Source organism: Hippocampus bargibanti, linkage group LG08 (genome assembly GCF_051943395.1).
Source record: "Hippocampus bargibanti isolate YZ-2025 linkage group LG08, ASM5194339v1, whole genome shotgun sequence".
In the NCBI taxonomy this organism is placed as follows: domain Eukaryota; kingdom Metazoa; phylum Chordata; class Actinopteri; order Syngnathiformes; family Syngnathidae; genus Hippocampus; species Hippocampus bargibanti.
The window spans coordinates 21,583,556-21,598,839 of record NC_142741.1 but is presented as its reverse complement, the minus strand read 5'-3'; the positions used below and the strand labels follow the sequence as shown (position 1 = coordinate 21,598,839).

The window sequence follows — 15,284 nt, the reverse complement described above, 5'->3', positions numbered from 1 at the left end:
TTAATGAAGAAGTTTTCAAATCTGAAGTCAAGAATAATGACTGTTATTGTGGTTTACATCCAAAAATATGACATTACGGTTAGGATTTTAGTAAGCATCATGGAATTTCACAAGTTTGATTTGCTTTCGCGGGCCGATAAAATGATGTGGCGGGCCGGATTTGGCCCCGGGCCTTGACTTTGACACCTTTGATGTAGTCAATATGAAAAAGAAAATGCCGAAAGCAAACTCTCGCACTGTTGATTTAGATTATTTTTCCATGGCAGTTTATTTTTACCATCCTTTTTTTGTCCTTTTTTTCCATGTGTTTGGCCAACATCAACCAAAATCTCATATGTATATTGGATTAAATAATGTGGCAAAGTCGCATGTTTTTGGAGAATACATATTTCACTAACATTTTTTATTTGTAACAGCAACAGGCCTGGGCCAATTTTTGTGGCAGCCATGAGAGCACCATCACTTTTATGACCTTTTTTTGGTTCACATGAATGGACTTGGATTTGTTTATTCGAAATTTAAATGACAAAAGAGTCCTTTAAGCATTCCATGTGAATCTGTTTGGATAATCTCCAAAATCTCTCCAAAGTCTGTCATGATTTACACAGGAAGATGAAGCATGACTAGAAGAATGGCAACTTTATTCAAAAATAAATAAACCAAAAAGGCCCTTAAAGGGGTGTTTCAAATGCTGGAAGAAAAAAAAAACAATTTGCGGTAAGAGATAGTTATAGCAAGTCTTCCAACGGTCAAACGCAAAAAAAGAAACGATTCATTGATTTTTTTTTTCCCACGAGAGAATAAAACTGAAAGTAATTTAACCCTTTATTAGAGAACTTGTTGAAATCTTTATAAATTCAACATTCAAATCCCAGGAAATTATTGCAAGACATTAGAAAACCTGTTTTTTATGACCACAATATTAAAAATACTTGATATACATTTCTATCATTAAATTTCATTGTACTTGAGCAATGTTTTTTTTCTAATAGGCCAGAAATCATCCGGTTCCAGTTCCTTACCCTGCGTAAGGTCAAATAATGATCAATAAACATTGAACCAAGAAGTGAAAGTGACCGATTCGTCAAATAGCAGGATTCTTCTCATTCTTTTGCTTTGATTTTTTTTTAAATCAGGATGCAATTCTATTTTGTTGACTTCATTGCGAACATTTTAAGCCATTGTTGGTTTGACACGAAGTTAATCTAACAAACAAACTACAATTGTGTGGGAGTAGTTGCTAGGTAAATAATTGAAGATAAAAATCTTGACGTACAACACTTCTCTTTTTTTTGTCATTTTTGTTATTTCTGGTCATTTTTAAAATTATTGTGAGCAATGGAGGTAGAATTTTAATTTGCTTTTTTTTCCCACAACACGTGAATCAAAACAACCAACATTCAAAATAACTCAACTAATTAGACCATTTTAGGAATTTAGGGCCAGACGAAGGGGAAGGCAGGGCAAAAGCGGTCTGAATGGCGGTTGGTTGGTGCTCAATCATCTTTGCAATGTTGCATTATCTACACAATACGATTTCATCACCCTGGTGGTCAAACAATTTGCCATGACACTCTCCGAGAATTTCCGACGGTGAAACAAGTAGACCGAGACGATTACAATGGAGATTGGTTGAAATGATGGCAAATAGCAAAAGAAGGGCTTTTAAATATTAAAGTAGGTGAGCGAGCGAGACACACAACCAGCCTTGATTCAGGACATCTACAGTATACAACAATAGAGTAATATCAGAAATGAAAGCAATAATGTGGTTAAATAAGTCAATGCAAGATCGAGGTAAATGCTATAAACCATAAGATATCGTCTCTCCCTTCTATTTACAGTAATTGAACATATAGCTGGTGAGAATGATGCTCGAGTGGAACATCTCGGAGAGCTGGTTCGATGTAATGCTCTCGGACAGGTTCAAATCTCTTACTTTCCTTCAGTTAAGATTGTTTTCTTTTTAGTACTGAGTCCCTCCTGCTCTCCATCTTCAGGATGTTCTCCTCAGCTCAACTTGTCCTGGGACAAATCTTTTTTGTTGAAAAACAGAAAAAGAAATGCTACATTCACATTGCACAGGTTGTTCAGGTGGACAGCCAAAGTCCCATTCTGTCTTGCTTTCATTTTTTTTCTGTGTGGTCAGTTATGTGTCTTCTCAATTTAAGTCCGACACTCCCAGTCAGAGATGTACAAGTTGGTCCGCAGCTTACCGTTGCTTCCCCAAGTGCTGCCAAGAGCAAGGAGGCGGCGTTATATCCAAATTCACTCCAGCACTGACTGCTGTTTCTCGAACGCCCCCTTTGCCACACACTTCAAAATGTTGTCTCCAATTGACTGTTCTTGCTCTTCGCCATATCCGAAGATCTGCCAGATACAAGCTGCTCCACCACAGACTCGCTGCAAATTGCTTGAGCGCCGCCTCGAAAAAAATATCCAAATATTTTGTCAGTTGAAATGCAACTCCACTTCTTCATCTACTCCCACACAGCTGTTATTTCCTCCTACTGCTATGTCTCTCCATCTGGAACAATCCTGCAGGGTCATTAGTCGAGGTATTTGTGTCCTATGGTTTTGCGTGTGTGTATACGTGTAAGCATGTGTGTTGTAATTATGTCCCGCTGGGGGCAAGATTCTTGCTGCGGTTATACACGTGTGGTAGAGTGTGTGTGCGTGGAGATGTGTGTGTGTGGCAAGTGTGTATTACTGTACGGGCTGTGGTGTGTGTATCCCTGATGGGGATGGCCCATTCTCATCCCTACCACCGACCCGGGCGTCATGGGGGTCATGGGCGTGGCGGGGGTAACGGGGTGCGAACCCGGCGTCATGGGTAGCGAGCTCGGTGTGAGTGAGGTCATGAGGGGGACGTCGTCGGGCGAGCGCCGCAAAGTGAGGGTGTAGTCGGGCGGGCAGGTGAGGCGCACCGTGTCCAGGGTGCTGTAGATGTCCTGCGTGTCCAAACCGTCCAGAGCGTCCAGGGTGTCCAGGGTGTGATGGTGATGCATGTTGTTCCTTTCGTCAGCTGACGCCACATCAGATTCCAGCTGCTTCACCTGCAACCATCAATCCGAGCATTAATTCCTGAACAGTTTTAGCAGGGTGAAGACTAGATTTTCAAAACAGAAAGCGAAGAAACCTCAAAATGGATTTTCCCATTGAAAGCAATAAATATCCCATTAATCAAGCCCATCGAAAAGTGTGCCGCAAAAATAGCACTTCTTAATATTGTAAAAGACAAACAGAAAATACATAATTGCATGAAGTTACAATTTTTTTTTTGTTCTGCTGCATCAATGGGTCATTCTGCGTCCCCTTCTACCATTTCTGCCATTCATGAGCGCAGTTTAAGACAGACAAATAGGATGTTCAATCAATACGCTCACTCGTTTCTCAGCTCATCAGTACGGCACAAATATCAGTCACTCTACAACGGTGGTCTCAAACTCGCGGCTCGCGGGCCAACTGCGGCCCCAGAAAGAATATTCTGCGGCCCGCCTTGACATAAAAGATTAATGTTAGTGCGGCCCACATGATTGATATGAATGAAACTTGTGTGTGGAGCTGAACAAACCGCTGAAAAAACCATGGAACAAACCACCATTTTGGAGCTACAGAGGGAATTTAATCACAGATTTGCGGACTTCAAGACGCACAAAGCCACATTTCAAATTTTTGCGGACCCATTCTTTTTTGATGTGCAAGATGCCCCTCCTGCGTTCCAAATGGAGCTCTGTGACCTACAGGGCCACTTTGCACTCAACGCCAAGTTCAGAGATGTGAATGGAGAAGCAGACAAGCTTGGGCAATGTTTGAGAGCGTTAACCCCCAGCTTCCCTGAACTTTCCCGAATGTTCAAGCGGACCATGTGTTTTTTTGGGAGCACATACTTATGTGAGAAGCTCTTCTCCACCTTGAACTTCAATAAGTCAAAGTACTACTCAGAGTCTCCAATGCCTCCTCCCTCAAGCCACATGTGGCTCGGCTTTGTGAAAAGAAGCACTGCCAGGTCTCTAGCAGCAAGAAGTAGGCAAGAAAAGCCATGTTTAGGATAGTTCATGTTCAATATTGTATTTATGTTTTGTGTATTTATGTATTGTATTAAGTTAAACTTTAAAGAACTGTGAATACAGACATTTGAAACTTTATTAAAATAATTAGTTTCCTGTGTTTTTTTTCTGAGTTGTCTGTATCTGCCTTATGATCATTATCTCATCTCTCATCTCATTTTCCGTACCGCTTATTCCTCATTAGGGTCGCGGGGGTCGCTGGAGCCTATCTCAGCTGTCTTCGGGCACGAGGCGGGGGACACCCTGAATTGGTTGCCAGCCAATCGCAGGGCACACAAAGACATACAACAGTCACTCTCACACTCACACCTAGGGACAATTTGGAGTGGTCAATCTGCCTGCCATGCATGTTTTTGGAGTGTGGGAGGAAACCGGAGGACCCGAAGAAAACCCACGCGGGTCCGGGGAGAGCATGCAAACTCCACACAGGGAGGCCGGACCGGGACGCGAACCGGCGACCTCTGCACTGTGAAGTCGGTGTGCTAACCACTCGACTACCGGGCCGCCCGTATGATCATTATAATTATTTTATTTATTTGTTACTGTTAATAAATAAATAAAATGTCCCCTTGAAGGGAAAAGCCGAAAGGAAAAGAAGAAGATTACTGGTTAATTTATTTTTTTTTATTCATTTTTCCATTTATTCATTTAATTCATTTTTTGTGTGTTGAAAATAAAGGTTTTGAGAACATCGGATTGTTTTATCTGCGCTTTTCTTGTGAAAATCCTGACGCGGCCCAGCCTCACCCAGACTCTGCCTCCCGCAGCCCCCGGGTAAATTGAGTTTGAGACCCCTGCTCTACACAGAGGAGAAATAAATGACTTTACCGATGTAATGTCTGCATAGATGTGTTGTCACACATGATCAGGGGTGGAACACAGTCTCTACGAGCCCACTTGACTGCAGAAAACTTAACATCATCCACAAGTCGAGATTTTTTTGCAACTCCCTGTAAACGTCTCTTGCATAAGCTCAAGCAAGCGAGCCGCTTCAGTTGGCTGGGAATCATAAAGTCACAAAGATGCAAACATTCATTTCTAACGACACCTGTCAAAGTCTAGGAGAATAACAAAAGAAAAAAAATAATAACATGCGCACAGTTGCGCCCGACTTGCACTAGGCATGAAAATATGGCCCTACATGTGATATATTCAAAGCCAAACAAGATCCCTTAAATCACTCATCAGACCTGCAAGAACCTTGCAGCACGTTTGCCATTTGTTTTCTGACATTTGGTTGAATTCCAAACTGTTTAAATGAGCATTTCATAACAAACACATTGCAGTGGTGTGAGACGAAACCACAACAAGAAAAGAGTGAGTACATAGAACTGAGCCATCGGGTTGTATTCATGACAAATATGACATATGCTAATAGCTGGTGACAGGTTCGTTTTAACGGACATTTTATTCAATCATCGGTCTATTTTCTCAAGCACTTGTCCTCATTACTGTGACAGGTGATTAGTTGCCAGCCAATCACAAGGCTACATATAAGCGAATATTCACGCAATTATACAATTCAGATTCTTCAATAAACCTCAAAGCAAGCATGGAGAATCATCCAAGCTCGATAGATCTTGTGTTCGTTTATTGGCATTTTCCTCCCGCAGTCATAATTATGAGTAACGCTAACATCACATTGGTAATGCGCGCATGGGGAAGGGGGTGCGGGGGTAGAGGATACTGTGATTTTAATTTGTCACACTAGATATCCCGTGGGATAAAAGATGCGGAAGAGGAGCGGATATTCCAAATAAAGAGGACACAAAAGCAGTTGAGCAGCAATCAGCGGAGCATGTCCGTTCTAAAGGAAATCTGGCATTTAGCGCTCGCTAACACCACATGTGAGCCAACAAACAGAGCAAACAACAAGCCAAATAGTCCACAGATGACTTTAAATGGGAATCAAGTTAAGCACCTGGACTCTACTCACATGTGCACATGTGCCCAATCACACACACACACACACACACACACACACACACACACACACACACACGCACACGCACACACACACACACACACACACACACACACACACACACACACACACACACCGCAAACACACATTTTCTCGCTCCAATGGCAAGCTATGATTTGCAGATGTGCTCCAATGGCAGCTGATCCACTGACAAGGGATCACCATAAAGACACTCACGCACAAAACCCTCACATGGATTTGTGTTACCGTATTTTCCGGTGTTTAAGGCGCACCAAAGTATCAGGTGCACGCCTAATGAACGGTGTATTTTCAAACTTTTTTGATATATAAGGCACACTGGAGTATAAGACGCACCTTCAATGAATGACAAAAATATTCCAAATATAATATTAGATAAAAGTTTTCCAAATATAAGGCACACCACATTATGAGGCGCTACAGAAGAGGCAGGATTTACGCACGACTTCTTCCGGCGCAAATGGAGTCGGTGGCTGCTGACAGGAGTTGTGAGACCTTTTGTGGCTCAATATTGCTTGACATATAAGGCACACCTGTGTATAAGGAGCAGGGTCATCTTTTGAAGAAAATAATGGCTTGCGGTTGCGCCTTATACTCTGGAAAATACGGTACTTTGAATTAAATTGTTTAATTAATTACATGACTGAAATGTTTATGCGGCCACTGGATCCAGCAAACCCTCCATTCCATAGTCTGGCATAGTACCTAGCCTGCCTGTGAGAAGCAAAATGGTGTCCCGATACAATTTCTGATGGTAAAAGGCTCAGGGTGTCGACACAATGTATAAACTGAACTCAGAGTTTCCCCTTCCACGTTCCTGGAGTCTGGCAAGAGAATGATACTGAGAGAAGGGTACTCAAAAGATTTGTTTGTGTTACTCTTGTGGCTCCAACCACGGTGCACAAAAGATGGAGCGGGGACTCACTGCGCTTTTAGATTTGTCAAAACAGAACAGAAACAAATCAAACCAAAGTGGGACTTTTCTGCAACACGGTCTTTCTCCTCGTAATAAATGGCAACAAGCCGAGAAGATGACAGAAATGCAAGCCAAGATCAAGGTTAAATCATTCCATTGAACACAGACATGGTGTTGTCACGTGGATTTATAAACCGCTGACTCACCTGTAATGACATGAGTCCTTCACCCTGAAGGTGAGCGGCAACGTCGGCGGCCGTGATATCTCGCCGCGGGGGAGGCAGTGGACGTGGCCGGCGATGCTCCAACCGCCTTTTGTCTTTCTTGTAGAGGAGAGCGGCGAATGCCAAGATGTTCAGAAACAACAACGAGGCGCCCACAGCTATGGTCACGGATAGTTCCGTTGAATAATCCTCATTGGCAACGTGGACTCCGTTCTCGCCGCCGCCCTGTCCTAGAGCAGACTCGGGAGGTTGTTGCGTACCTCCTTGGGACCCCGGATGGCGGGTGCTGCTCGGGGGCCATCCCTTGGAGAGGCGCTTGGTGTAGGAATAAGGAGTGTCATCCTGCGGAGAGGGGCTGTGCGTAAAAGAGGACACAGACTGGAGGAGCTCGTTCACATGGTGCAGGTGAGGAACTAGTTGGAGCCAGAAGGAGATTTTGGTAGCTCGGTAGTGGTCTCTCACGCGGGGCTTCAGACCAATGTGGAGGTAGAGCTGCTCTTTCGGGGTATACTTAGACCAGGCAACCTCCTCAAACCGGTTCGGTTTGGTGTGAATGAACTTGGTGTCTTGGGGAACAGGCTGGTTGGGATCCCTGGAAAAGGAGACATACAAGATTTGAAGAATCTGCATTACGTTGCTGCAAAGCCAAAAAGGTGCGATCAGAATCAAAGTTTGAAATACAGGAGTACCTGTACATGCAACAATTGATTTGCATTAGGGTGCGGGTGTAAAGGCCAAGGCTCAGGGGCCAAATCTGGCCCGCCACATCCTTTTGTTCGGCCCACGGAAGCAAATCAAACTTCTGAAATTGCATGGTGCGTGCTGAAGTCCGAACGAACATTTCAAATGCTGCTTTCATTCCTTTCATCACTTTGCTGCTGTGAAATGTAAATTTCTCCACTGTGAGACTAATAAAGGCAAATCCAATCCAATCCAATCCAATCCAATCCAATCCAAATTGTCCCATGTAAACCACAATAACAGGCATTACACTTGACTTCAGATTTGAAAAATAGTTATTCATTAATTTGTTGTGTGTTCTGTATGTAATATGTGGAGGGGATTAAATATTCTAATTGCTTCCCCAAATACATAACCTTGAGAGGAAACAATAACTGTAATCAGAATCAGAATCAGAATCATCTTTATTGCCAAGTATGTAGAACACACAAGGAATTTGTTTCCGTTCGAACACGCTGCACTAGTATCATCATCAAAAAAATTGCAAAGAGGCACTATACAGTTCAATTTGGGCTATGTCTGCTGTTCAAAGGGGAGTTAATGGCTTGGCCCGCAGCAAAAAATCAGGGCTGTATTACAGGAAAATCATTGTTTTATTTTAAAGAGGTAGCCCTTAATTTCTCTGACTGGAAAAACCTCAAATTATTGCAAAGAAACATGTCACAAGGTTGTGAGCCAGCTCTCTGTTCCAAGTAATGTCTTAGTTCCCCATTAATCCTGGTAATCTTGAAGGATACCCTCGATGACTCGCTCAAAGTGGAGCAGACAAGCTCTTTCAAATAGATGCTATTGATTCATGGAAATATGTCACACATTATGACAATGGGTGACAAACATCCACATTGGATTTTTTAAAAAGCCAAACAAGGTTTCATTCTTGTCTTGTGTTTTTTTTTATACATAGCTTTTTTTTCAGGAACGGCAGATGACATAAAAAAAGCTCCATGGTGCTTTTTTCATGCAAGCTAGGGCAAAATTGGAATACGCAGAGAGTTTGACTTATATGGCATTTTTGTGAAAGGTATTCTCCCAACTTCGACAAAGAGGTCATGAAACACTTTTCCTCGCTCTTGTTCAAATGTGTCAAGTGTGACAGGATCGTGGAAATGTGCGACCAACCACCAACCATGTATCGTTTATACTGATTTTCATGTTTATATAAGTCGGTGGGAAGGGAAGAGTCTGCTATGCTAACATTTTAACATTGATCGAGGAATGTGTTCGGCTTCATGTGTACGAGGAGATTCACGCAACTGGATTTTTCTGCATCCGGTCAGTGAGCGTATTTTAGGATGAAAGCCTCGCAAGTCTTTGTACAATGAGGCCCCTGGACTTTGGACGACACTTGAACGAGGCTATAAATCCTGAGGTACAGAAAAGGATCTCCGAGGAAGACTAGAGAAGTCCGAGCACGCCATTCTTTGGACTCATTTCCAAAGTCCACGGCTGTCACGTTTTGCGAGGTGGTGATGGCGGGTTCGGATCCCAAAAAGCAGGCAGGAGGGAGCAGGAGGTTGTTTGACAAATTGTATTGAAATAAAGGTCAGCAGTAACAAAATATAAAACATCAAAATGATCTGAATGGAAAAAATACAAAGTAGCAAAAGAAGACCAAAAGTAAAAGCCCGCCAAGGTTAAACAAACACGTACACGATGCATGCTGCAACCAAGCAGCAAACAAACAATGAATCGGCACCGGATGATCGTGCCAGGTGTCCTTTTAAGTGTCATTGATTATAACGACCAGCACCTGCGAGGCTGCCGGCAGGGCTGACGTCGCTACCCGCTGGTCGCCAATCTGATCGGGACGACCAGCACCTGTGCAGGTGCAGGCGGGGCCGACAGCGCCCCCCATTGGTCGCCAACCAGATCATGACAGTACCCCCCCTTCAAGGGGCTGCTTCCAGAAGTCCCAACAGTCTCCCAAAAGGTCCACTCGCCAGGGAACGGTCGGTGGAGAGGGCAACCGCTGCCTCTCCATCATACGACAAGCGGCGGCCTGATGGGAACGGGACTCGGCCTGGGGTGGATGAAGACGTGGCACGGATCGTCGTGGGCGTGAGTGCGATCCCTCTCGCACGTTCACGCGACGGCGCATGGCTCTGCGTGGACGTCGAACTGCCAGGCGCAGAATGGCACCCCGTACGGCCGTATGGGACCAGGTCTCGGCCGGACGCCGACGTGGGCGTGAACTGCCCGGCTCCGGGGGAACGAGACCAGTCCAGAGCCGCTCCGGGATCCAGCGGTGAGTGGGGTCTCGGACTGACGTTGACGCGGACGTTGCACGGCTCGTCGTGGATGAGACTAAATTCGTCATGCACGACGACAGCGTGGCTGGACGTGGGCGTGCAATGCCAGTCACCCAGTTTCACCCTGGACGGCCACCTGGAAGGAGGTCTCGGCCGGACGTTTACGTGGACGTTGCGGCTCGTCGAGTGACGCAGTTCAAACTCGACGAGGCTTGCGCTAACGTGGACGTAGCATTGCCAGGCACAGAGTGGAAATGAGACGGGTCCGATGTACCTGCGGGATCCGATGGTAGGCCGATTCATTCTGTCACGGTTTGCGAGGTGGTGATGGCGGGTTCGGATCCCAAAAAGCAGGCAGGAGGGAGCAGGAGGTTGTTTGACAAATTGTATTGAAATAAAGGTCAGCAGTAACAAAATGTAAAACATCAAAATGATCTGAATGGAAAAAATACAAAGTAGCAAAAGAAGACCAAAAATAAAAGCCCGCCAAGGTTAAACAAACACGTACACGATGCATGCTGCAACCAAGCAGCAAACAAACAATGAATCGGCACCGGATGATCGTGCCAGGTGTCCTTTTAAGTGTCATTGATTATAACGACCAGCACCTGCGAGGCTGCCGGCAGGGCTGACGTCGCTACCCGCTGGTCGCCAATCTGATCGGGACGACCAGCACCTGTGCAGGTGCAGGCGGGGCCGACAGCGCCCCCCATTGGTCGCCAACCAGATCATGACAACGGCTTTCTATACCACAACCCATAAATAAATGTTCTCTTCTGCTGATACGTTCTGGCTCAAAGGACTGGAATTTATCCTACCTGACTTGAAGATTGTGAGGCAGACTTTACCTCAGATTGCTCACCACTCAAACTCAAGATTCAAACATTGAACTATCAGATAGATAGCAAACCGAAAATTCCACCATGCTGTCTGTCATGTGCATTGTTTTTTTCTCATGTTCTGCCACGCATGGTACACTTGACAGCCAAATGAAGAATTTAATGTCCGAGGGAAACCATCAACCCCAAATGAAATGCTGCAGAACTCAACGTTAACGTGAGGAAATAAATTAGGAAAACTCTCTGGAGCCTATTAAGACAACATGAACTCAACATTGACAAATGCGTGTTACCGCCGTAATAATGACTCTGCAAATAAAATCCAAAGGCCCTTGTTAAATACTTCAATAACTACAGGCTTTACATGTGAACACCCTGCATTAAAATGGAACCGACTCATAGCAAATAACCATTTAACATTCCAGCCAAACAACACAGGCACGATGAAGTATTATTCATTCATGTGTTTTCATATAATGAAATGTCAGGAGAGCCGCCATTTTTTTTCTGGCCGAGCTTAAGCACACACCCTCTTAGGACTTTCTCTCATCAATAGAGCGGCTGCACATCTTTTCAATCAATAATCATGTAACGCAAGAAAATGATCGCACTCTTTAGAAAGAAAAACAAAACAACAACATGGTTCCCACATTGAAAGCCATCTGTGAATCTGCTAGCATATAATTGCTTTTGATCTCGATTGTACTTGAGTCTCAGTGACATGTGGTTAAAAAATATAATGAACAAATTGTGTGATTTTATTGGGAGGCGGGGACATCTGCCACTTTTGCCAAAAGCCCAAACTGAAAGTTTATTTATTTATGTATTTATTTATGTATTTATTTTTATTTTTGGTTCGTTTTTGTTTATTTATTTATTCTTTTATTTCTTGGTTTATTTATTTATTTATTTATTTATTTATTTGTTTGATTATGTATCATGTCACATTTAGCTTGTAGTAGACGTGCACGTTCCACCATGACGTCCCTGATCTACTGCTGAAAAGGATGCTTTGATGCTCTCCTCTTTTATCAAGAACTGTTTCATGTCACAAAGAGGGTACAGAAAGTGCTGAAGAATGAATGACTCTCTGCGTCTTTGTATTGACATATTATTTGTTATTTAGTGATTTTTTGTTTGTTTTTACCTCAAGATGGCGCCACGAGAGTGGCTGCCTTTCCAGCAGCTGCTATATTTTTTTTTGTACTTGTTTCTTTCCTTTGCTTGTCCTTTCATCACTTTGCTGCTGTCAAATGTAAATTTCTCCACTGCGAGACGAATAAAGGCAGATCCAATCCAATCCAATGGCATATGCCCGGTTTTCAGCCAAGGCACTCTGTTCTAATTCTGTGCGCCCCAAATGACAACATTTCTCTGTGATTTAGATGAAGGCCCACTACGCAACACTTTGTATAAAGTGTGCAAGGGTCTCAGTAGAGCGTGCCTCCAACGGATTAATTACTGGGAACGACTCACTTGGAGCGCTGAAAGACAGTCCAAACGCAACCAGCGCTTTTATCTCGTATGTATTGTCAGTGCAAAGCGATAAAAGGTCCCTTAATAAGCTTCTATTGTCACATTTTGACCGTTTTCCTGGGGAGTCTTTCTGGATTTTCCACGGCCACTAATGTACTTTTACTTTGAGTTGATTAAATTGGATCTACAGAAGCATTTTTCAACAAGTGGCAGTTCATTTTCATATGATATTATGAAGGAGGCAGGAATAACGGCTTCCTCTTCTTTTATTACATTGCTCCGGTTTTCATCAGTGAAAATGCATCTCTGATTCGCCCAGTTGCAGTCCAAAGAAAAGCTTCAAATTTCTGTTGTGATAAATGCATTTAAATCATGACGCACCTTTCAAGTGTCATTTGTTTGCGTTGCGTTGTATTCATAGCACCTACTGCAACTGAGGAATTTTAATTTTCTTTACAATCATACAATCATAGGTTCAATGCGACTCCAATCCTTAGGGCTCAGTTAATGACCATTCACGGCTCAGCTTTCGAATGTCACATGACCAAAATCGGAGAAGAGGTGTAAAAGTTGACTATACATCTAGTTAAAAAATAATATGGATCTAGATTGTTCTATGCAGCCTCTTGATGAAATAAAATTCAACACCTATGCCCCAGCAACCCAGCTGCGACCTTTGTGAGGATAAGCGGATTAAAAAATGGATGTAGGGATGGATAGATAAATACAACACCATTTTTTTTCTCGAGTAAGAAGAAATACCTTACAGACAAACATCAGATTTTGGTTTGAGATATTCAAGCTCAGATGTTATGATTTGGAGTGTATAGCGCTTGTCCTTATTCAGGTGTTGAGTGAGCACATTGTATGCGTGATAGGTCAGGCAAGAGAACCATGATATTGTCAGTGATCCAAGATATCATTAAGACATAAAATAAGGCTGCTGATAAACAAGTGAACAATGATTACACTCAGTTGCTTGATTGCCCATTGCTGTTCATTAGAGCACGCTTACGTTTAATGTAAATGACCTTCAGAAATGTGGCCCTGTATATGACATTAAGCACAAAGATGAAAAGGTTTCTTCAGCCGTCATGAAAATCTGAACATGAGAAGAAGTATTCCATATTTTTTTTTGCCTATAAGTAATTCTCCTGAAAAACTTTTGTTGTTTTATTCAAATAAACACTTGTATGAAACTAAGAAAGCTTAAAAGCTTACTTAAAAACATTACTGCTACAATTTAGAGTACAGGTGTCAAAGTCAAGCCCAGAGGCCTAAATCTGTCCTCCCACATCATTTTATTTGGCTCGTGAAAGCAAATCAAACTCGGGAAATTCCATGATGGTTCCTAAAGTCCGAACCAAAATTTCAAATAGTCCAATGTAAACCACAACAATAATATATATTTTTTACTTCAAATTTGAAAACTAAATTAATTTGTTGTGCGCTCCATATGTAATATGTGAAGGGGATTAAACATTGTCATGGCTTCCCCAAATTCATAACAGCCCCCAAGAGGAAACCGTAACCCCAACCGTAACAACAACCAACGCTTGAGAACTGATTGTTTTCAACTTTGGAGGTTCCACTGTAATGATGGCTTGTGAGAACAGGCTGTTCATTGAGCAGAGGTGGCAGAGGTGGTCAGTTCAGGTTAATGCGGCATATTGCGTCTAAAATTTAGACTCTAAATTATCCCCTACGAGCGTCCCTTGAGTGACCTTGTCCTGACTGGAGAGTGTGCCATTGTGTTTGGTGTGTTTAGCATTGTCTACGTAGCATGCACACACGCTTTGGGAGGGCGGCAGGATAAGGCTAAGCCAACAACAATGCATAGCAACGCACTCCACAATATTCTACAGTATTGTATAATCGGTGAATCATATGTGCCCATTCACGGCTTGTGTGGGCCTTTCTGTGCCTTATAACAAACACTTGCCATTGACGTGCCTTACAATGCAATAAAGAAATGTGATTTCATGTGAGGAGGTGTTTGGGTTTTATGGGCAAAAGCGTCAAGAATCTTGGGTCTTATTTCTCTCATGGAAGAAATGTGCTCTTGTGCTGCCCACACAAGCAGCGTGTGTACACAATGTGGAATATTTTTTTTCTCGTTTCTTGATGATGAACGTCCATTTTTTTCGGTCTTGGTTCAAGGAAGGCATGTTTGCAATTGTATAGTGGGAATTTTAATAATAATAATAATAATAATAATAATAATACATTTAATTTACAAGCGCCTTTCTGAACACTCAAGGACACTTTACAACAAAGACAACACACAAAACAGTAAAATCATGCATAAAGCAATAAATAATAAAACAGCATAATAAATTAGACCATGTAAGCAAGTTTAAAGAGGTGGGTTTTCAGGTGAGATTTGAAAGTAGGAAGGGAGTCAATGTTGCGGATGTTGGGTGGAAGTGAGTTCCAGAGTTTAGGAGCGGAGCGGCTGAAAGCTCTGCACCCCATCGTTGTGAGACGGGCAGAGGGCGTGTAGAGGTGGAGGGAGGAAGAGGATCTGAGGGCCCGAGTAGGAACGGAGATTTGAATTAGGTCAGACAGATAGGGGGGGCAAGGTTATGGATGGCTTTAAATGTAAACAGAAGTATCTTGAATTCAATACGGAGTTTAACAGGGAGCCAGTGGAGCTGTTGGAGGACAGGAGTGATGTGGTGAAATGAGGGGGTTTTTGTGATGATCCGGGCTTAGGAATTTTGGACTAGTTGGAGTTTATGGAGACATTTTTGATTGACCCCGAAAAGAAGTGAATTACAATAATCGATTTTAGGGCTTTCACATA

The 15,284-nt window shown here is 43.0% G+C and overlaps 1 protein-coding gene across 2 annotated transcripts in view; it reads right to left on the bottom strand.

Moving 5' to 3' along the window:
• Nucleotides 1–249: 249 nt before the first annotated feature.
• The window catches only part of LOC148894790 (neuroligin-4, X-linked-like), a 40,828-nt gene continuing 25,793 nt past the window's right edge, over nt 250–15,284 (bottom strand). For both annotated transcript variants that reach the window (XM_089002611.1, XM_089002612.1), the window contains exons 10-11: nt 7,156–7,765; nt 250–3,056 (exon numbers count right to left, since the gene is read on the bottom strand). In XM_089002611.1, the coding sequence (XP_088858737.1) occupies nt 2,649–3,056; nt 7,156–7,765 (1,018 nt within the window). In that variant the 3' untranslated portion in view covers nt 250–2,648. The remainder of the gene's footprint in view (nt 3,057–7,155; nt 7,766–15,284) is intronic.